This window comes from Propithecus coquereli, unplaced genomic scaffold, assembly GCF_000956105.1.
Source record: "Propithecus coquereli isolate 6110/MARCELLA unplaced genomic scaffold, Pcoq_1.0 Scaffold88, whole genome shotgun sequence".
In the NCBI taxonomy this organism is placed as follows: Eukaryota; Metazoa; Chordata; class Mammalia; order Primates; family Indriidae; genus Propithecus; species Propithecus coquereli.
In genome coordinates, this window is record NW_012155062.1 from 4,488,952 (window position 1) to 4,512,473 (window position 23,522).

At 39.2% G+C, this 23,522-nt stretch overlaps 1 protein-coding gene across 6 annotated transcripts in view; it reads left to right on the forward strand.

Moving 5' to 3' along the window:
- Positions 1-23,522, forward strand: part of GRAMD3 (GRAM domain containing 3) — a 102,436-nt gene that overhangs the window by 17,093 nt on the left and 61,821 nt on the right. For 2 of the 6 annotated variants that reach the window (XM_012664318.1, XM_012664316.1), the window contains exon 1: positions 20,633-20,772. The exons of the other annotated variants lie outside the window; for them this stretch is intronic. In XM_012664318.1, coding sequence (XP_012519772.1) covers positions 20,690-20,772 — 83 coding nt within the window. In that variant the 5' untranslated portion in view covers positions 20,633-20,689. Of the gene's footprint in view, positions 1-20,632; positions 20,773-23,522 lie in introns of those variants that run through there. 6 annotated transcript variants of the gene reach the window in all.

Sequence of the window (23,522 nt, forward strand, 5' to 3'; positions counted from 1 at the left end):
GGGTCTCGCTCTTGCTCAGGCTGGTCTCAAACTCCTGACCTTGAGCGATCCACCCGCCTTGGCCTCCCAGCATGCTAGGATTACAGGCATGAGCCACCGCGCCCAGCCAAAATTGTATATATTTAAGGTGTACAAAGAGATGGTTTGAGATAGATATACATTGTGAAATGATTACCACAATCAAACTAATTAACATATCCATCACCTCACACAGTTACCTTTGATTTCGTTTGTGTGATGAGAACCCTTAAGTCCACTCTCTTAGCAAATTTGAAGTATACAATACACCAACAATGTACAAGTATTCCTTTTTCTTCACATCTTTGTCAACACTTGTTATTGTTTGTCTTTTTGATAATAGCCACCCTAACACATTGTAAGGCAATATCTCACCATGGTTTTGATTTGCTTTTCTCTAATGATTAGTGATGTTGAGCGACTTTTCATCTACCTGTTGGCCATTTGTATGCCTTCTTTTGAAAAATATCTATTAAAATTCCTTTGCACATTTATTAATTGGGCGTCTTTTTTTGCCATTGAGTTGTGTGAGATCCTTATATATTTTAAATATTAACCTCTTGTCAGGTATATGGTACATATATTTTTTCCCACTCCTTAGGTTGTCTCCTCACTCTCTTGATTGTTTCTTTTACTGTGCAGATGCTTTTTAATTTGATGCAATCTAATTTATTTATTTTTGTTTTTGTTGCCTGTGCTTTACAATTAAATACAAAAAATCATCCATTCATGATTAAAACTTTCAATAAAATAGGTACAAAAGGAACTTCCCTCAACATAATAAAGATCAGACCAATGTCAAGAAGGTTTTTCCCTGTTTTCTTCTAGTAGTTTTAAAATTTCAGGTCTTACATTTAAGCCTTTAATCCATTTTGAGGTGATGTTTGTATATAGAGTGAGATAGGGATCTAATTTCGTTCTTCCATGTGTTGATGTCTAGTTTTCCCACCACCAATTATTGAAGAGACTATCCTTTCCTGGCACTTTGTCAAACATCAGTTAACCACAGATGCATGGATTTATTACTGGGCTCTATATTCTGTTCCATTGGTCCACATATCGTACTGTTTTGATTACTATAGTTTTGTAATATATTTTGAAATCAGGGAGTGTGATACTTCCAGCTTTGTTCTTCTTGCTCAAGAATGCTTTAGCATTCTTTCGTGGTTCCATATGAATTTTAGGATTGTTTTCTCTGTTTCTGTAAAGAATGCCATTGGGATTTTGATAAGGAGAGCGCTGAATCTGTAGATCACTTTTTATAGTATGGACATCATAACAATATTAATTCCTCCAATCCGTGAATGCAGAATATCTTTCCATTTATCTTATTTTCAATCTCTTTCATCAGTGTTTTCTAATTTTTAGTATACAAGTCTTTCACCTCTTTGGTTAATTCCTAAGTATTTTATTCTTTTTTGTTGCTATTGTGAAAATGGGACTGTTTTCTTGATTTTCTTTTCCGATAGTTCATTGTTTGTATATGGAAATGCAATTGATTTATGTATGTTAATTTTGTATCATGCAACTTTACTGAATTTATCAGTTCTAACAGTTTTTTGGTGGAGTCTTTAGGGTTTTCTATGTATATTTATATTATCTTTAAATAGAGATAATTTTACTTCTTCCTTTCTGATTTAGGTGCCTTTTATTTCTCTTTCTTGTTTAATCGCTCTTGCTAGGACTTCTAGTACTATGTTGAAAAGAAGTGGCAAGAATGAGCAACCTTGCCTCATACCAGATCTTAGAGGGGAAGCTTTCAGTTTCTCCCCATTGATTATGATGTTAGCTGTTGGGTGGTTTTCATAGTGACCTTTATTATGTTGAAGTAATTTCCTTCTACTCCTATTTTGTTGAAAACTTTGATCATGAATGGATGTTGAACTTTGTCAAAAGAGAATTTAAAAAGTATCTCCAGGTAAAGGAAAATGAAAACCCAACATCCAAAAACCTATGAGATGCAGGAAAAGCAGTTCTAAGAAGGAAGTTTATAGTGATGAATGCCTACATTAAGAAAGAAGAAAGATATCACATAAACAACCTAACTTTACACCTCAAGGAACTAGAAAAAACAAACCAACAATAAACTAAGCCACAAGTTAGCAGAAGGAAGGAAATAATAAAGATTAAAGAAGATATAAATAAAACAGAAAATTTAAAAAATAGAAAAAACATCAATGGAACTAAGAGTTGGTTTTCTGAAAAGATAAACAAAATCAACAAACATTTAGCTACATTAGGAAAAAAGAGAGAAGACTCAAATAATTAAAATCAGAATTGAGAGAGGAGACATTATAACAGATGCCTCAGAAATAAAAAGGATTATTAAGGATTATTATGAACAATTACACACCAACAAACTGGATAACCTAGAAGAAAGGGATAAATTCTTAGAAACATACAACCTACCAAAACTGAATCAAGAAAAACAGAAAACCTGAACAGATCACTAACAAATAAGGAGATTGAATCAGTATTCAAAAATTTCAAAAATTTCCTCTTTGACTCAATGGTTGTTCAAGAGTGTGTAATTTAGTTTTCATGTATTTGTGAATTTTCAAGTATTTTTGCTTTTATTGATCTCTAGCTTCATTCTGTTATGGTTGGAAAAGATACTTGGAATGATTTCAACCCTCTTAAATTTGTTAATACTTATTTTGTGACATAACATGTGATCTATCCTGGAGAATGTTCCATGTGCACTTGTGAATAATGAGTATTATGGTCCTGTTGAGTGGAAAATTCTATATATGTCTATTAATATTAGGTCCATTTGTTGTATAGTGTTTTTCAAGTCAGATGCTTCTTCACTGATTTTCTGTCTGGATGTTTTATCCATTATTGTAAGTGGGGTATTGAATTATTGTATTACTGTCATTTTCTATCTTCAAATCTATCAATATTTGTTTTATATATTTAGGTGCTCTGATGTTGGTTGTGTATATATTTATAATTTCTATCTCTTCCTGTTGAATTTATCATTATAAATGACCTTCTTTGTCTCTAGTGACAGTTTTAGATTTAAAATATATTTGTGTTGATATAGCCACTCCTGCTTTCTTTTGGTTACCATTTGCTTGAAATATCTTTTTCCCTCCTTTCACTTTAATGTGTGTCTTTAAATCTAAAGTGAGACAAAAAAATCACTGGATTCTTCTTTTTTAATCCATTCATCCATTCTATGTCTTTTAATTGGTGAGTTTAATCCATTTACATTTATGGTAATTATTGATAAGTGAGGACTTAGTATTGCCATTTTGTTAATTGTTTTCTGGTTTATGATTCCTTTGTTCCTTTCTTTCTCTCTTATTTTCTTCCTTTGTGATTTGATAAATTTTTTTGTGGTGGTTTGCTTTAATTTCTTTCTCCTTGTCCTTTGTTTATCTACTAGGGATTTTTTCTTTGTGATTATTATGAGGTTTACATAAAACATAAAACAGTTTATTTTAAGCTGATAATAACTTCAATTGCATATAAAAACTCTACACTTTTATTTCTCACATACAGTTTATGTTGTTGATGTCAAAATTTACATCTTTTAATATTGTGTATCTATTAACAAATTATTGTAGCTATGGTTATTTTAATATTTTGTTTTTTAACTTTTATACTAGAATTTAAAACGAATTACAGACCACCATTTTAGGATTAGAGTATTCTGAATTTGACTATATAGTTACCTTTACCAGTGAGTTTTGTATTTTCATATGTTTTCATGTTACTAATTAACATCATTTCATTTCAACTTGAAAACCTCCCTTAAGCATTTCTTATAAGGCAAGTATAATGGTGAAGAACTTCCTCTTTTGTTTGGGAAAGTCTTTGTCTCTCCTTTATTTCTGAAAGACAGATTTGCCAGGTCTAACATTCTTAGTTGGTAGTTTTCTTTTGCTTTCAGCAGTTTGAATATATCATCCCACTCTCTCCTGACCAGCAAGATTTCTGCTGATAAATCTGCTGATAGCCTTATATAGATTTCTTTGTATGTAAAAAGTCACATTTCTCTTGCTGCTCTCAAAATTTTGCCATTGATTTTCAATTGTAATGTTTCTCCATTTAATCCTCTTTTGGTTGATTCTGTTTGGGAACCTTTGAGCTTCATGAACCTGGATGTCCATATGCCTCCTAAGATTTGAGAAATTTTCAGTCAATATTTCTTTAAATAAGCTTTCTTCCCGTTTCTCTCTCTTCTCTTTCTGAAACTCTCACAGTGCATATATAGGTCTGGTTGATGGTCTTCCATAAACCCCATAGAGTTTATTCATTCTTTTTTCTTTGTTCTTTTTTCTCCTCTGACTAGATAATGTCAAATGATCTGACTTTGAGTTCACAGATTCTTTCTTCTGCTTGATCAAGTCTGCAGAAGTTCAAGTTGAAGTTCTCTACTGAATTTTTTAGTTCAGTTATTGTGTTCTTCAGCTCCAGAATTTGTTAGGTTCTTTTTTATGATTTCCATCTCTATTAAACTTCTGATTTTGTTGATGTATTGCTTTCCTGGCTGATTGAGTTGTCTATCTGTGTTGTTTTGTAGCTCACTGAGCTTCCTTAAATCAATTACTTTTAATTCTTTGTCAAGCAGCTGATAGATCTCCATTTCTTTGAGGTTGGTTATTGTGAAATTATTGTGTTCCTTTCGTGATATCATGTTTCCTTGATTTTTTTTCTGTTCTTTGAAGTCTTTCCTTGCTGTCTTCACATTTAAAGAAGTAGTCAGCTCCTCTGGTCTTTACTGATTGGCTTAAGGAGAGAAAAACCTTTATCAGTCATCCTGGTTAGGGATGTTGGGGGTTTGGGGGGGCTCTCAGATCTTTTCTATGGATGTACCTGCTTCACTTCTCTTGTTCCAACATGGAGTGCTTTATGGAAACTTCTGAATACAGATATGCTTTACCTAGTACTTACAAAATTTTACTATCAAATAGAACAATGATGGCTTACATTATTATACAACTGTCTAACCACTGTGTCTTGAGTAGACCACATCTGCTCAGCATAGTCAAGATATCATTGCTGGTCGGGTGCGGTGGCTCACGCCTGTAATCCTAGCACTCTGGGAGGCCGAGGCAGGTGGATCGTTCTGAGCTCAGGAGTTCGAGACCAGCCTGAGCAAGAGCGAGACCCCGTCTCTACTAAAAATAGAAAGAAATTGGCCAAACTACTAAAAATAGAAAAAATAATTAGCCGGGCATGGTGGCGCATGCCTGTAATCCCAGCTACCTGGGAGGCTGAGGCAGGAGGATCGCTTGAGCCCAGGAGTTTGAGGTTGCTGTGAGCTAGGCTGACGCCACGGCACTCGCCCCAGGCAAGAGAGTGAGACTCTGTCTCAAAAAAAAAAGATATCATTGCTGCTGATTAGGCTTAAACAATTAAATGTTGAGGTAACTCTATGACCCCAGTGAGTGACATAAATATAAATCACAGAAGAGAAAAGGGACAACGGGGCCTATAGAAAATGCTTGGTTCACTCTTAGGCTTTAAATTCTAACGAAACATACTGATTGGTCATATTTAGCTGAGAGTCACTATTTTGTCACTGCTAAACTAGCCACAGGAAAATCAAAAGCCTAGGTGGGGGTCCCAGCTGAATTGGATTCCACTCCCCCTCCCTATTCTGGTATCAGCCCTCCCCTCCAGTGCCTCCAATGGCGTCTCTCCTTTTGATGTATCTGTGGGGCTTCTGCCAGCATCCCCACTGGGACTCCAGGCCATCACTATGCCTTCCTGTCACCCCACCCCAAGTGGAAAGAGGGAAAGTGGAAGAGTTTTCTCTCCAAGTGTGACAATTCTTTCAGCCAATTCAGAAATTGTGGCTCATAAGCAATAGAACCACTAATAACACTTAAGGCCAATGACCCCAAGAGTTGGCTGAGCTAGGAGGCAAATACCATGTTAAATACCACCTTGAATTACACACTTAGTCATTGTTCCAGGTGCTGCACCGGCCTCCTCAAATTCCCCTCTGTCCCTAAGTAGCATCACTGCAGTTCAAGAACACAGTCTAGGGACTGGGACAACCTTCATAATTTTCTTCTTTGAGACACAATCTCTTCGGTATTAAAGGTCCACAATCTCCTACCCACAATTTGAGATAGAAAGGGCTTTGAACAGCAAATAACTTTTATCATTTTGCTAGCAAAACCTGAACTGAAGTGACATAAGGCTATAAGCAGTGCTTATTTTTCTGATTTAGTAGGAATAGTCATACATTTAGCCAAAGAAATATTATTGTGTTGAATTATAGGCCAGGGACATTATGTAACATGTAACATACGTGTCATATTACCTTTCTAAAGCCCAAAAATATCTCTCAATTCCAAATCACATCTGGCCCTATGAGTTTTGGATAAAGGCCTAGGAATCTATAGTAACTTAAAAATTAGTTCTAGAGTTTCCTTTCACTATTTTCCTCAGAGGGTGAGGTAATTATGCAGGATGTATGGCTAAAAGGAGGTTACATAAGGAATTAGAAGTCCTCACAATTTCATGGGGGGATTTAATGAGAGAAGAGTACTTTCATGGAGCCAGGAGTTAGGGCAGAGTCTTTCCAAAGCCCCCTTGAGCAGCCAGATCCTCATCTCTCTGGATACCATTTGACTAGCATTCAGCCAGGAAAGAGACTATATACAAGGAAATCTATTTTTGAATTATTTGGAAAGGTCACCTTGGGATAAGAAGTGCTTTCTCCATATAAATAAGCTTTAAAATAATGATTTGATTCCCAAGTCAACCTAGAAAATTTTGGTCCTGGAATAGCTAAAACAGTAGAATTTACAGGATAAACTCATTTTATGAGCAAACCTAGGGACCTAAGTTCTTTTCATATTACTCTTTATGTGGAAAAATATATTTTGCATCTCCAATAATGAATTACAAAATGCCATTTAAAACATAACGCATTTGTAAGTTGGATGTTGCCTGAAATACACAGTGTTTTTCCCTAATTAATTGTCATCATGTATTATTCAAGAAGCATTTATTGAGTACTTATAGTATGCACTAGGAATAAAGGGCTCAACAAAAATAACAATGAACCAAGCTTTACAAAGTTTAAACTCTCAGGAAAGGGATAGCAGGGAAAAAAATGTAATACAGTTTAAAGTAAAGTCATCTTAGTGTAAAAATAAGTATTCAATAAGGTTAAATTTTTGGTCATAACTTTACACATTGAAACTTTACTATGCTGAGTTTTGTCTTACTTAAAGGCAACTTATATCTCCAGAAATAGAGTCTGACACACTAAAAGACTTACATTTAGTAACACAAAAGTCTCTAAACCTTAGCGAAGTTCAGAGACATTTTCTAAATACATACATTTATCCCCCATATTCTGCTAATAAGGAAGAGACTGTCAGGAAAAGAACAATTTACAAAGTTCACAGTGGAATAATATCACCATATTTACAAATATTAGATGCTGAACAATATTTGAGTCTTAGAATAATGCAGAAGAAATTTGTGGGTTTAAAAAACAAAAAATCCACAACTTTGCCAAAAGAGAATGGAATGCTAAAGTCTGATATCTATGGTCCAGAATTTTAGAAAGCTTGTCACAAAGTTCTACTTACCATACTTTTGAAAACAATAGTCTGGTGCTATTGAAATGCTGAGGTTAAGTTCTCTGAGTGGAAATCAAAAAACAATAGCTACCTTCCCTGAAATCAGGAAATCCCAGGATTGCACAGTCTCAACACAACCTGAGGAAAGGAAACCTTGGAGTTAAACCTGCCATTTTTGTGATGGCAATATTTGCTAAAGAGGGGAAATGTCAAGGAAAGCAAAAAAGGCTACAGCCCTTATTTTCTTGTGCAGCTGGTAGGGGGGCTGAAGCTACCGGCTGCGGGGGAAGCGCACGTTAGGATTACCTGTTACATCAGGCCGGTGTGCACCAACTACGTAATGCCAAGATAAAACGTCAGTCTACGCTCGTTGTTCTCAAGCAACAATGAGGAAATAATTAATTCCTGAATGGAATCATGGGCATTGCGACTACCTCTATACTTTCAGATTTCAAAAAGAAATGGGGAATAGAGGGGGAAAATGCCAGCCTGGAAATCAATAATTAGGATCCTCAAGAGTAGCAAATTAAGGTCTGGGAGGCTTGAATTCTGTACTTGATGGAGTCGTTAATGGGAAACTTGGAAAATGTGGAACATTTGGAAAGTCATTAAGTGGGAAAACCAAATCAATCCGATAGGCCTTTGCTCAGTGTCTAGAATTGTTAAGCACTGATCCCGGCGCTGAGGGGAGGGGAGGGGAGGAAGAGGCCTGCGTTACAAAGACATGCAAGACACCATCTCCATGTCAACCACGACAAAAGCCTGTACTCCTGTAACCATAAATCAAGAGAAAAGTATTAATATTATGCAGCATAATAACAAAAACTAATTGCCAATCCTCATAAGATACTTTTTACATGTTACACCCTATTTTAAGGGCTCTTATGCCTTAATTCATTTAATTATCACAACCACTATGACTCTCTCCCTTTTTATACTGAGGAAAGTAAAGCTCAGAGAGGTTAAATAACTTATTCAAGGTCGCACAACTCATAAGTGGTAGATCAGGGGTTTAAATCCAGGTTCCACAGGCCATTCACTTTTTAAAAAAATTTTTTAATTTTTAATTATTATAGGTACATAAGGGCTGTATATCTTTATAGGGAACGTGATGTTTTGATACAGGCACACAATGTGAATTAACCAAATCAGGGTAATTAGAGTATCCATCATCTTAGGGGTTTATCATTTCTTTGTGTCAGGAACATTCCATTTCCACTCTTTCAGTTATTTTAACATATATCCTAACTTACTGTTGATTACAGTCACTTTGTTGTGCTAACAAATATTGTTTGTTCTATCTAACTATATTTTTGCACCCATTAAACATCCCCACTTTATCCACCCCTCCCCGCTACCCTTCCCAGCTTCTGGTAACCATCATTCTACTCTCTGTGTCCATGAGATAAAGTGTTTTTAATATTTAGCTCCCACATATGGGTGAGAACATGGGAAATTTATCTTTCTGTGCTTAGCTTATTTCACTTCACATAATGTTCACCAGTTCCACCTGTGTTGTTGCAAATGACAGGATTTCATTCTTTTTGTGTGTGGCTATAGAATATTCCATTGCATATATGTACCACAGTTTCTTCATCCATTCATCCATTGATGGACACTTAGGTTGATTCCAATTCTTGGCTATTGTGAATAGTGCTGCAATAAACATGGGAGTACAGATATCTTTTTGATATACTGAATTCCCCTCCTTTGGATATATAGCCAGCAGTCGGAATGCTGGGTCATATGGTAGTTCTATTTTCAGCTTTTTGAGGAACCTCCATACTGTTCTCCATGGTGGTTATACTAATTTACATTCCCTCCAACAGTGTATGAGGGTTCCCCTTTCTCCACCTCCTCTCCAGCATTCATCATTGCCTGTCTTTTTGATAAAAGCCATTTTAACTGGGGTGAGATGATGTATCATTGCAGTTTTGATTTGCATTTCTCTGACGACTAATAATGCTGAGCATTTTTTCATGTATCTGTTGTAGAGGCCACTCACTCTTGACTAACCATAATATAGTATGCAAAAGATTTTAATTCTGACTATGATGGGGGGCAGGATGAGGTGAGGAGGTAGGAAGAGAAGTAGAAGAAGCTTCTAAGAGGAACTGGTAGTTGAGTTGTATGTTGCCCATGTGTTGTATGTTGCTCCCTAGAACCTGTTTCCTTATCTCCAAATAAGTGGTATTGATGAGATTATCACTAAAATCCCTTTCAATCTTTTAATCACTTCTTTTTTTTTTTTTGAGACAGAGTCTCACTCTGTTGCCCGGGCTAGAGTGCCGTGGCTTCAGCCTAACTCACAGCAACCTCAAACTCCTGGGCTCAAGCAATCCTCCTGCCTCAGCCTCCCAAGTAGCTGGGACTACAGGTATGCGCCACCATGCCCGGCTAATTTTTTCTATATATTTTTAGTTGTCCAATTAATTTCTTTCTATTTTTTTAGTAGAGATGGGGGTCTCGCTCTTGCTCAGGCTGATCTCAAACTCCTGGGCTCAAGCAATCCTTCTCCGTCAGCCTCCCGAGTAGCTGGGACTACAGGCATGTGCCACCATGCCCAGTTAATTTTTTCTATTTTTAGTTGTCCAGCTAATTTCTTTCTATTTTTAGTAGAGAAGGGGTCTTGCTCTTGCTCAGGCTGATCTCGAACTCCTGAGCTCAAGCAATCCTCCTGCCTCGGCCTCCCAGAGTGCTAGGATTACAGGTGTGAGCCACCATGCCCAGCCTTGATCACTTCTTAATTTACCTCTTGTGGAATCACCATGGATAGGACATTGTGGAAAAACAGCAAGCTTTGGAAAACAACACAACTAAATTATTAGTTCTGTCATCTTGGGTGAGTTGTTTACCTTTTCTGTACCTAAGTTTCTTATTGATGCAATGAGACAATCCTCACAGGGTTGTTGTGAAGGTTAAATAATCTGTGCTAGGCACCGTGGCTGGCACACAGGAAGCATTCGATTAGCTGGGTATGGTAGCTCACACCTGTAATCCCAGTGACTTGGGAGGCTGAGACAAGAGGATTGCTTGAGAGTAGGAGTTCAATACCAGCCTGGGCAACACAGCGAGACCTCATCTTCGGGGAGGCGGGGGGAAGCAATGAATTTACTCTCCTCTTTCCCCTTCCTTTCTCTTTAATTGCATATAATCTTAGTTCTTTAACTTAAGCTCACCTAAATCTAGTGAACCAGATCACTCTATGGCTGGCTACACATAATTAGAACACCCTTTGGAGATAGACAGAAAGAAAAAGATACGATCTTTGAAAGCATCAAACATTTTTTTTTAATCTGGAAAGTTTTTAAGTTGCCAGGCAGCTATTTTACATTAAAATACTCTTTTCTTCTCTTGATTCTTTTGATTATACAATTTAACTGACTTATTAAATAGCCACATGATAAACTAGGAACCAAGTGGGGAAGATACTTACTATTCATAAACCATAACTGATACAGCCTAGGAATTTTTCAATAGATAGGTCATAGGTTATAGAAAACCAAAGAAATGCATAATCAAGAATTTAAAACTTTATAATGTTATACACTAAAATAAATATGTGAATTAAAGTGGGCAGAAAAAGTCATATCCAAAAACCTTTGTCATAATTTGAAGTTTCATTGTCAAAATTAAGTAAAGGTAGAGATAATGAGGCATTTATCAAGAGAAAAGAGTAAATAAAGAGACAAAATCATATTGGTATCCAAGAGAAAGAAGAGATATTTATGTTGGTGTTTTGTTTCTTTTTTCTGTTACTTTACTAACTCAGAATACATTTTTTTTTACCAACTCTGACTAAAGAGATTTGAGGCTTTTCTTTTCTTGTTACTTTTTAAAATTGAGGCTAACTTACATATATTAATATACTTAAATTGTAAGTCACACTCCGTGAATTTTTACGTATGCACACGCCCACGTAACTAACCCCCAGATCGATATATAGAACATTTCTAGCACTCGGAAAGTCCTTTGCCCCTTTTCAGTCCATATCCCCAAGATAATCACTATCCACATTTTTAAACAGAGCAGGTAACAAAAACAGAAAACAATAAATGAAAAAGTAAAGGAATCCTAAATCAAATTTTCTTGTGTTTTACGTTGTGCGCTAGAGTTTTTTTCACTGCAGAGCTTACTCATTGGAAGTTTGGTAACCATTAGATACCCAAGGTTCTAAGGAATTAGCTCACTGTGCGATAAACTAAAAACCATAGCTGGGGACTTAAGAGAGGCAGCCTTTAAGTTCTTACTGTAGAAGAGTCAGATTACTGATGATTTTTTTTCTTCTAGAGCAAAACAGGTAAAGAAAGCATCTAGAGAATTAAGTCAGGTTGTTTGCAACCTCCATGTCAATGTAAGTGTGACTCAATGAGGTCTGAACAAAAATTCTGCCTTGTGGTTAATAAAGCCAAAATAAGTAATAGCAATAAATTGGTCAGACTCAAACTCTTGATTGGATCATGAGGCTATCAGCTCTGAGCATAAAGAGATGCCGCTGATTTGACATCAGTGGAGTGTGAGCTTGAGTTGTTTGTCTAGAAATTGTGATCATTTGACATTCTGGGATACATTTGTTTTTGTCTCACTCTTCCAATAAATTTCAAGTCAGACACTGGGAGTATAATGAGTGACAGAGAGTAGCCTACTGAGCAGCAAGGCAATCAGATCCAAGATTTTGGCTCGTTAGATGACTAAACAATATAATTTGGTCAATACTATAGATTGGCTACCCATACGTTTTACGAACAGATACACCTTTTGAGACTGAAAGGGAACTCTCTTACAATCATGCCAGAACAGCAGGACGAAAAATCAGGTCTGTCCCAAGCACACCAGGACATATAGTCACCCTGTCATAAGCCTCCACTCAACGAGAGTGTATACTGATTAACTCTTAAAGTCTGATGACTCTTTTGATAATTAAGCTAAAGCTTTTGTGGCGACAAAGACATCTGAAAGAGGAAAACAAACAAGGAGACATGAGAGATTATGGCTGAGATCTAGCAATCTAAACATATCCACATCTCTGATCTAGGGATACAGCCTTAACTTCTGATAAGAAGAAATCAGCCCAAATAGGTTGAGGCTTCAGAGGGGGACAGGGGGCACATCTTGTAACTCCTTAGTAACTCCCTCTAGCAAGTGACACACTACTTCACATACTGTGGGCTGCCATTAAATACTGAGGGCTGATGACTAAGGGAGGGCACTATCCTCGATTCGTTACAATAATACTCTGGTCAATAATAATGCGGTAATGATGATAACCAGCAATTTATGTGAATGGAGGGCTCACTACGTGTCTGGTATGCTGTGCTAAGTCCTTCACACACATTATGTCTTTATATGCCCAATGATTCTATGAAATAGATCTAGACACATTTTCTGCCCCCAGATGAGGAAATTGAGGCTTAAAGAAGGTAAGTCACTTGTCCAAGGTAGTAAAACGCATAATAGGGTTCTCAGCTCAGTCCGACTCTCAACCATTCCCTTATTCTACCCTCCAGTCAGGGTTCTCTCATTGCCAGTACAACTCACTCAACTAACTCAAACAAGAAGAGCTGTTTACCGAAAGGATGCCACAAACCAACCCAAGAGCATAAAAGTAAATACCGTAGGGCCACCTGGGGAGTACAACTGAGCAGCCAGGAACCAAGACTATTCCCACCAGCTCTCATCACCTGCTTCTTTATAGTGTCACTACATATTTATACATTTATTGTTTCAAAACCTGGCGGCTTTGGATTCTATAAGAGCAAACATTTCCAATGTCTGAATCATCTTCTGATATGTATCTTATTAGAGAACTTATTATGTATTTGTTGATATAGAATAAAGATAAATTTTGAATTTGATTTCTTCGACTACTACTAAAAATAAAAACTAAATTTTGATTTTAATTAGTCTGTGACCTTAACAATCAGGGAAAAGTTCTGTTTTCATCTGGAATGCTTTTAAAAGTAGAAACTAATGCCAAGTATAAAGCCTTATAGGAAGGGAGTAAATGCATTTACCCTGTCAGGTGAATAGATTTCAATAAGTATTCTCTCTTCGTGAAATTATTGAAATATATTGCAATTGGTTTATACATTTCTATGTAAAAAGTTTTCGCCCCTCATTCATATAGTTTGTCTGTGTAAAGGCAGAAAGAAGTGATATTGCTCTAACTGTGTGGTCTAAGGTCCTTTCCTTAGGGCCAGCAGTTCTCTTACTTCAGTGCTGTGTTCCATTAATAGAATAACATTCCAGCACAAAGCACAAAGCTTGGACTAGAGCCCAGTTCTTTGGACTTTCAGCCTAGGGCCTTTTCTAAAAGTTGTGCGGATATGGTGGGGGGATGGGACAGAGAGGGTGGCTTGTGTGTGACCCCAAACAGAAAAATACGAAGCATCAAATGGTTATCCCTTTCCCCTTCTTACGATTTGATACCATAGTGTTACCTGGCAGTTACTTCCAATTATGATATAAGAACGGCATGATAGTTTTTGACTAGGGTTCTATGTATGTATGTTTTGTAAATATCTGTTTATTGATATGTTTCTCCTACTGGCCTGCAAACTCATTATAGCAAATATGGTGCTTATTTATTTTTATATCACCATCACCCAGGATACAGCCTGGCACATAAAAGTCATCCAAAAAATGTTTGTTGGAAGGAAGGAAGGAAAGGCAGAAGGAAGGCAGGGAGGGAGGGCAGAAGGGTGGACTGCACAATTTGCCTCAAATAAATAAGATTCAACCAAAAAGGAAAAGTAAATCTGTAGCAAGTTGGGAGAAATAGAAAAACTTCTTATTTGCCTGAGGAATCTTCTGCATTCCCTTCTCTCTTGTTCCCTTTTTCCTTCCTTGTTTCACCTTATTTGTTGGACATGATTTTTAAAAATGAATAGTGCTACATAGAGAAAAGATCAGAAGAGAAGATAACAAAATACTAATAGAAATTGTCAAAAAAGGAAATGAAAATATATTTTAAAAAGAATGAAAAGTCACAATAGGCAATAAAAAGTATGCACTATAAGTGATAGAAAACATGTAATCTGCAGAAACTACTTTAACCACGATTAAACATGAACTGCTTCAGAACAATGTGCCGCTCGCAATTCATGCACTGCATCATCAAAACATTTCATAGGGAGAAAAACAGAACAGGCCAGATCATGATGGCAGGAAAGAGAAAGGCCAGTCCTAATATTGATGGTGTTATCATTAGTTCCCAAAACAAGGAAAGGAAGCCTCTGTACGAATGTTTCTCTAAGAAAATATGAGAGATTCCATAACTCTAAATTGTTGCCTGTGGATTATAAACAGTGATTCTTGGACTTGCTCCAGAGCTAGACTGTCGGGGAGTCACGGGACCTCTCTGATGTGTTTGGGGCACTTGCACCCAACTAGCAGATATGTGATAAACAGCATGAGCCAAAGGTTTTCTTTTTTAAGTCGGGGAGGGGCAAAGGATTTTGTTCTATTTCTTTTTCGTTCACTCTTTTTTTCCTGTAAAGTGGAAAAAAAAAAAAAAGGCCAGTATTATTCAACATTAGAACTTCCCAGGTCAGTCAGAGTTCCACAGGAGTAGGGGTTAGAAACAACCAACAATTCAGTCACTCAATAAATATTTATTGAGTATCTAACATGAACCAAGCTCTGTGGATACAGTGGTGAACACGAAAGATAAGGTCCTTGTTTTTGAAAAGATTCCATTCTTGTGGGAGAGGACAGATAATAAACAAATGGACAGAAAAGATATAACCTCTGTGAGACACCAGCCTTCCCCCAACAACCCTCTCCTGCCTCCCGATACTCCAGCACAGGCAACAGTGGCCTTCTTGCTGTCGCTAAATGTGCCAAGTGCAATCTTGCCCTAGGGTCTTTACCTCTGCCATTCCCCCAGCAAGCTTTGCAAGCAGACTTCACATGGCTTCTTCCTTCTTATTCAAGGCTCAGCCAAGATGTCACCTCTCAAAGAAGCTTCCCTGATCATCCCATGTAAATAGGCCTCTGTCACTCTAGCCTTTTCTATTTTATTTTCTTTGTATCTCTTATCTATTTTTTTTTATTTAAAAAAAAAAGAAAAAAAAATTCTGCACCCCCTGCCTCCCACCCACTGCCCATTCGCCAGGAATGGCCGGTCCCTTGCCTGACATGCAGCTTAAGGCCCGGGAGAGCGTGATGTCACCACATCGATCAGGCCCTGTATCTCTTCTCTATTGAAACTGTGTTATTTATGTTCTTTTAAAATTTTTGGTCTCTCCCACTAGAATATAAGGGCCACAACGGCATAGGTTTTGCCTGTTTTGTTCATTTCCATATCTCATGCATTTAGAACAGTGTTGTTACAAATGTCCATTTAAACATCTCCAGTGACAAAGAATCTATAGTCAGAGGGCCTAATCTATTACCTGTACTGTGGTATCTGGTCTCCCAAGATGGCCCTCGGTGAACTACACCTCCTGGTATTTATATCTTGTGCAGTCCTCTCGCCTTGAATCTGGGCTGGCCCTGTGGCTCACCTTTGACCCCCAGAATGTAGCATAGGTGAATCTGCATGACCTCCAGTGCTATAGGAACGCCTTGCAGATTCTACCTTGGTGTTATAGGACATATGGTCTGGAGGAAGTCAGCCAACAAGTAAAAAAACCAACTATACTGAGACCACTGGGCTGTATGGAAGTCAAAGCTAGCCATGTGGAGCGCCACACAGAGAGACCGAAATGGCCCTCAGCTCTTCCAGCAATCCCAGCTGAAGCACCAGACCTGTGACTAAAAATTTGATCTTGCATATTCAGCTCCACTGGGTCTTCAAGTGACTCCAACCCTGGGCTCTATGTGACTGCAAATGCATTAGAGACAACAAGCAACAACCATCCAGCTGAGCCCCATCAACTCTCAGAATCCTGAAAGGTAATAATACATTATTTTAAGCCACCAAGTTTTGATGTGGTTAGTTAGGGCAGTAATAGATAACTGCAAAACGTAGCCACCAAAGATACCTCTAGATTCAAACATTTCTTTCCCCACAAACATTACACTCACACCTGAAGGTCCTTGGGCTTTCTCCCCAGCACACTCTCCAACAAGGCATGTGTAAAAAATATGCATTTTGCACTATTCACCTACAACCCTACAGGCACTCCAGTGGAAGTCAGGAAAACTGGATCTTCCTCCTCATGGGGCCGCCGTATTTTGGCCAAGTCACTAAACTCCCCATAGCTCAGGCTCTTCATTGAAAAATGATCGTGGGGATTTGATTTTTACATTTTGTTCAGAATGTGGCAGGCCGAATAGAAATTAAGACAGAGCACAAAAGGTGAAACAGATACAGTGGAAGAGTTCCAACCGAAGCAGGAGAGCCTGTGCCGGGGCAGTGGAAAGAGACAGGCGCTGCGGTCCAAAGTCCGGAGTTCAAGCGCCAGGCCCTGGCCTCGCTAGACCGCAGGGCCCTGGACCCCTCGGAACCCAGGCCGACAACCACTGCACTGGGTGGTCTCAGAGGCCTTCCCTCTTCACATGTTGTGATCTGTAACACTTACTATACAAAAACAGATGCGTATTTTAAAACTTTGGGATAGATTTTAATTTATTGTTTATGTGGCATCATATATCTTAATTTTTCAAACAAGTATTGAACTGGAAGAGTTTTTTATTTCTTCTGCTTTCTCACTGAACCAGATTTATAGGACTGTTTTCCAACTACCCTTTGACCCCTAGACCAGTAAGCCCTTACCAGTCTTGCCTAGTCCTCTCGAAACAAGTGCTAAGCTTGGTGCTTGCTTCATCTCCAGGGACAGAAATAGAGTATTTCAAATGTCCCAATCTACAATATCACTTGGCGTGGGAAATACTGGTTTAAATCATTTTAAACCACCCTATTGATTTTTTTTAAATCTTATTTTCAAAGACTTCCAGGGTAGGAGATTCCAGAGTCTACAATGCATTCCCATTCAAGTGTTTAGTGGTTGTATTCATTGGGAACCTTTCCTTCATATTTGGCATAAATCATTCAATAAAGGTGCTCCTTCAGGTAATGCTTCTCACCTTTCATTCTTACAACTTTTTAAAAAAAGTTTTAGAATTGGCTGGGCGTGGTAGCTCATGCCTGTAATCCTAGCACTCTGGGAGGCCCAGGCGGGAGGATTGCTTGAATTCAGGAGTTCGAGATCAGCCTGAGCAAGAGCGAGACCCCACCTCCATTAAAAAAATAGAAATTAGCTGGACAACTAAAAATATACATAGAAAAAATTAGCCGGGCCTGGTGGCGCATGCCTGTAGTCCCAGCTACTCAGGAGGCTGAGGCAAGAGGATCCCTTGAGCCCAGGAGTTTGAGGTTGCTGTAAGCTAGGCTGACGCCCATGGCACTCTAGCCTGGGCAACACAGTGAGACTCTGTCTCAAAAAAAAAAAAAATGTCTTCGAATTAAGTTCTTCAATATTACCATATGGCTTTCTTCTGAACTCTCAATTGTTTTCCCATTTTCTCCTTTGGATATTGACCTTAACTGAAAAGAGGAATGGTCTGATAAGTGTTCCTGGAATTCTATGACTTATAAAATGTCACGCATACTTAAGTTATTACAGAGCTTCCAGTTTTCATCTTGATAAGGTCAATATCTTCTAAAACATGTCATCACATAATATGCACAGGCACAGTGATAAAATTACAGGCACGTGAAGATACATTACCTATATTTACATTGCCTAACAAACATCCAGCCACATGACACTATTAGGTATTTGGCCATACATTGCAACAAAATTTCCACTCAAATCTCCAAACTCATTATTTGAACTTTTCCCCCAAGCCTAGGCCAGACACAGGTTGCATCTGATCAATGTTAAAAAGAAACCAACATATGACCAATATTCTAAGCTATTTGAATAGAAGCTCCCACTTCCTTGAACATGAAATGTTAGGCATTTTCTCCCAAAGCTGTTTCAATAACTGGAAAAAGTATCAGCTAGAAGTCATTTTTTTCATATTAGAAGCAAAAACGTAGATTCCCAGAGGCTTGGAGGAAGAAAAGTAGGGTCTCTTATTGGTGCAATATCAAAGGGCCTCCTAAAATATATATTAGGCATAATCATACATCTCGATTTTGTCACACAGCAATGATACCTCCCCTATTGTTTGTCTGCTGCTGCCTTTTAAATACTGTGTGCCATTTTATTGTATAATAGCCCCAAAAATAAACAAATCAGGCAGCTGCTTGATGGATGTCTTTTAAACGTAAGCAAACATCAGTAGGTAAAATAATATAGTGTACTTGTTCCTTTCTAACTCCTCTCACTCTAGGAAAAGACCATCTGGTATTTTCCCCACCTGCCCCACCTTTCCCCTCAACTGCTCTTGCTCTTTCTCACGTAAAACCACTCCATGGGAAGTCCTCATCCCATACACTAAAGAACTTCGAACCAGTTCAGGGTACCTGAGTGCTCTTTAATTGACCTGTGAGCCCATGCCAGGGCCACTCTGAACACTTGCCCTCACTCATGCACCAAAAGAGGCCTGACCACACTTTCTCAAGAGGTTAAACATAGAATATCATACGTATGACCCCGCAAGTCTACTCCTAGGCATATATCCAAAAGAACTAAAAGCAGGGACTTGAACAGGTATCTGTACACCCGTGTTTATAGTAGCATCACTCACAATAGACAAAAGGTAGAAACAACCCAAATGCCCGTCAACAGATGAATGGATAAACAAAACGTGGTATATCCATACAATGTAACACTATTCAGCCAAAGAAAGAAATGAAATTTTGATTATATGCTACCACATGGAAGGACCTTGAAAACATTACGCTGAAGAAAATAAGCCAGACACAAAAGAAAAATATTGTGCAATTCCACGTATATGAGATATCTAGAATAGACAGATTCATAGAGACAGAAAGTAGAACAGATGTTACCAGGGGCTGGGAGGGGGCGGGAAGAGGGCCTTATTGTTTACTGAGTTGGGAGTCTCTGTTTAATGGAAGCTTGTGTCGGGAATGATAAAGTTTTGGGTATAGATAGTGGTGATGCTTACACAACATTGTAAATGTATTAATGCCACTGAATTATACACTCGCCAATGCTTAAAATGATAACTATTGTTATGTATAGTTTACCACAATAAAAAAATCACTTTCGGGGGGCGGGGGGAGTCATTCTGACCTCTGTAGTGGTGACGGCTTAGAGGGCACCTAGGATTTGAGGAGAGCTTCACTCCCCAGAATTGGGGAGGTTGACAGCCTCATCTGTATCCCAAGATAGGCTTCCGACAATAAGGCTTTCTTACTCTTAACTACTCTATAGCAAATTAATAAACCACCAACACAAATGTTATTTGCTATGTGTAGCGATGTTGCCTCTCAAAAATTTGTGGAATGAGTGAATGAACAGATGCTTCAAATGCAAAACCTTAGACAGAAGCAGCAAGTCTCAATCTCACCAGAAGGTGGCCGAGGCATTCGCGGTATGCGGGTGCACAGTAAACAGGCGCTGATGAGGTTTCGACGATTGCTTCTCTTCCTCCCCAGCCCGTCCCCACAGAACTAGGAAGCGTTAACCGGGCAACCGCTAAAGGCAGCTACTTATTATCTTTGTTATTCACACATAAAAAGCTGGGCAGACGTACTGTCGAAGCGCGAGGCGAGTCCTCAGAGGGGCAACACCCTGGCGGAGTCCCGCTCGGCCGCGGCCCCTTCCCGCACCTACGGCCGCTGCCCTGCTCGAAAGTTCCCCTGTTGCCGTCGGGCAGGAAAAAACCCAAACCCGAAAAAAGCCCAGTTTACCGGCAGGCCCAATATACTCAGCCTTCTCAAGCAAATGTCTCACCTGCCTGGCCAATTAGCTTCCTCTCCCAGAAAGACTCGTTCAACAGGTTTCCTCTTTCCCCTCCTCTGCCTCCCGGGTTGGGGACGGAGGCTGTCACTTCGCTTCGACCCTCCCCTTCCCGCCCCCGCGGCCCTCGCAGCCAGGCCGGGCCAATCGCGCCGGCTCGCGCGAGTCCAGGCCGGCGGCCCGCGAGCTCGGCCGCCTGCACGCGCCGGGCGGCGGCGGCGGGGGCAAGCGCGGGGCCGGGCGGGCGCAGCCGGGGGCGCGGAGGTCGCGGGGCGCCGTCCGGACGCGGCCCCGATGACCGAGCTACAGCAAGATGTGGACGACGCGAAGCCTGCGAAAGCGCTCGGGAAGAGAGAGGGCAAAGCTGGCTCAGCCCCGTGAGTACCGCGCCGGGACCCGCGGGGGCGCGAGGCGCGCAGCCCGCACGTCCCCTCGCGGGGACGAGCTCGAGTGGGAACGGATTTCCGCAGCTCGCACACGGACCGCCTCGTGGCTTCGACTCTGTCCGCGGCGCCCGATCTCTGCCCCGCTGCTCTCTCTCCCCCTCGCCTCTCCTCTCTCTGCCTCCCTCGAATTCCGCAGGAGAGAGACGGCGCGGCAGCATTTCAGGAATGCTTTGTAGCTCGCAGTCCGGTGGGGGTGTGAGTGATTTGATCCGAAGGCATGATTGGTGTTTTATAATTCCCAAGGGAGGTCTGGGAAACCTATTCAGATCCTCGAGCCCAGTCGAGAAACGGTGCTAACATTTATTCCAGCTGTCCTACTTCTCAGCGACGTCTGGGGACATCCAGCTGTCTCTGGCAATTACATGTCATCTGGTTATTAGCTTCACAGTGATGTGTATTTTGTCACTTGATTCAGAGCTTGCGGGTGTCTGTCCCCCATCCTCTTCCCTGTTTCCCTTCAAGAGAAGAAAAGTGGTGGAAAACATGAAATACGCTTTATCTTTCCTTTGGCTACCTAACACAAACTTGTTAAACTTTTTTTTTTTTGGAGAGAGGGTGTGGAGGTGGGTTGGGAGGCACAATGACTATATATTAATAGTAAAACAAAACATTTCAAACGTGGGTTGTGACTATCCTCTTAAATTATGTGCATAGTAAGAGGATTTGCACATCGTTTGACCTATAAACTCTTCTGTTTAACACACTGAAAACACAAATATTGTTATCACAGGGATTAACTGGAATGAAACTTATTAATCTTCTCTTGTACTAGTTTGGATTTTTTTAAAATCCAGAAATATGATTATTTGATGATTGTTATTCCCAAATATTCTTCTTTTAAAAAAGAAAAGAACCTTTCAATACTTGCTTATTTGCTGTATCACCGTAAAACATCACTATAACATTAAATGATATTAAGATAAATATCTAAGATATTAAGATAAATATCTGAAGAAGCCCATTTTACTTTATGGTGTCAAGTTACTGGGGTAACTAAAATGATGTATTGCTACCAATATGAAAAGATGCTAAATTCTTTTAACAGTGAAGATTCAATCTCCATCACTCATTTCAGCATTTAGTCATTTTTTTTTTTTTAAATCACAGCCTTGTTTTACATAAAGAACTGTGTGTATAAAAAGCGTATTCCATCTGTGTGTCTTTTGCAGCCCAGGCTGAAGTTTTAGAAAAATAGCTTTATTAGCTGCTTTGGTTTGTTGTTTCAAAGGCTTTGGTTATATCCTCTTCCAGTGTCTTTGCTTTTCTTGGCTACGCTTTCCTTTGTCCTCCCAGTATTGTCAACTTAAGCAGACGTTCTTTAGGACAGATAAATGACAGAACAAATTGCTATGTGTAAAACCACCCTAAAATGTTTTCGTTTTCTCACCCAAAAATAAAATCCTATCTCATAACATTTCAAATCTAAGAAAAAGATGAACTATCAAATAACACCTATTTTCTTTGCACTGAATCATTCTTTTATATACTTATTTCTCTGAAGAAGCAACCATGTGGATAGACTTTTCACTCTTTTATAGTTGTTGGCGGTGACAGGAATGTCGAGTGGCAGAAGCAAGACGAGGACCCAGGACTTTAAACTCCCAGCCCAAAGCTCATCCAAAGATAGCATTTCAGTTGCACAAAGCACAATGATTCAAATCTACCCAATAGCTACAAAGTTTTGAAATCTTTACGTTTCCCTTTTGTCTAGATACTCAGTTAAGGAGATGGTTTTGATTGAAACGTCTACTGTAGCATTTTAAACAAATTCTCTTAATTCAAAACTCTTTATATTTTGGAAAAATAGTTTTGTAGAAAATAAGCCCAACCACACTGAAGCTCAGTGTCCCAACACAGCCCTTCATTTGGAGTGACCAGTTTCATGAATCATTTCAGTTCAACAAATAATGGAATATCTACTTGTTCAGTAACGGTGGGCAATACAAGGATAAATGTGATTTCAGATCTGCCCTTCTGGAACTCCAAGAGCACAGTAGGGGTAGGGGAGGCACAAATGTGTATTACTATACTTCAAGGGACATCGGTGGTCATTGCCACATTAAACACACAGAAAAGGTCCTATAAAAAGTTTGGCCTATAACTGAATCTTCTCTACAATTAAGATGTTTACCTATTTGGCAGTCTTTGGTAAATGTCTGTTGGTTTGGGGGTTTTTTGGTTTCTTTCTTCCTACAAAATGGTATTTTCTAAGCCTACTGAAGTCACTTCTGATTAAGTCTAAGATTTTTGACACTCACCTGAGCCCTTAAACTCTTGCTTTGGTATCAGAATAAGGGTAACTTAAGAGGGAGAGAAGGAGGTATAATATCATAATGACATACTGATGTGATAATTCCATATTGAAATCATTTTAGGTTGCTAAATTTTTATGCTTAGAAACCTGGTCTAACCTGTTGTGAACTTTATAACTTGGATTATCGTTGAGCTCAAAGTCTTGTTGAAGTCCAGGTGTCCCAGTGGACATACTTCCTACGAGTATTAGAATGGCCTGCTCCTCCCCGCTTCCCTGCCTCTGTAACTGCACTCACATAGGCTTTGTCACCGAGAACCTAGCCTCCTGGGAATGACAGGTGGCATTTACTGAGAATGCCTACTATGTGACAGGGAGTGTGCTCAGCCCTTTACCTGCATTTACACACAGATTAAGGTAGGTACTATTG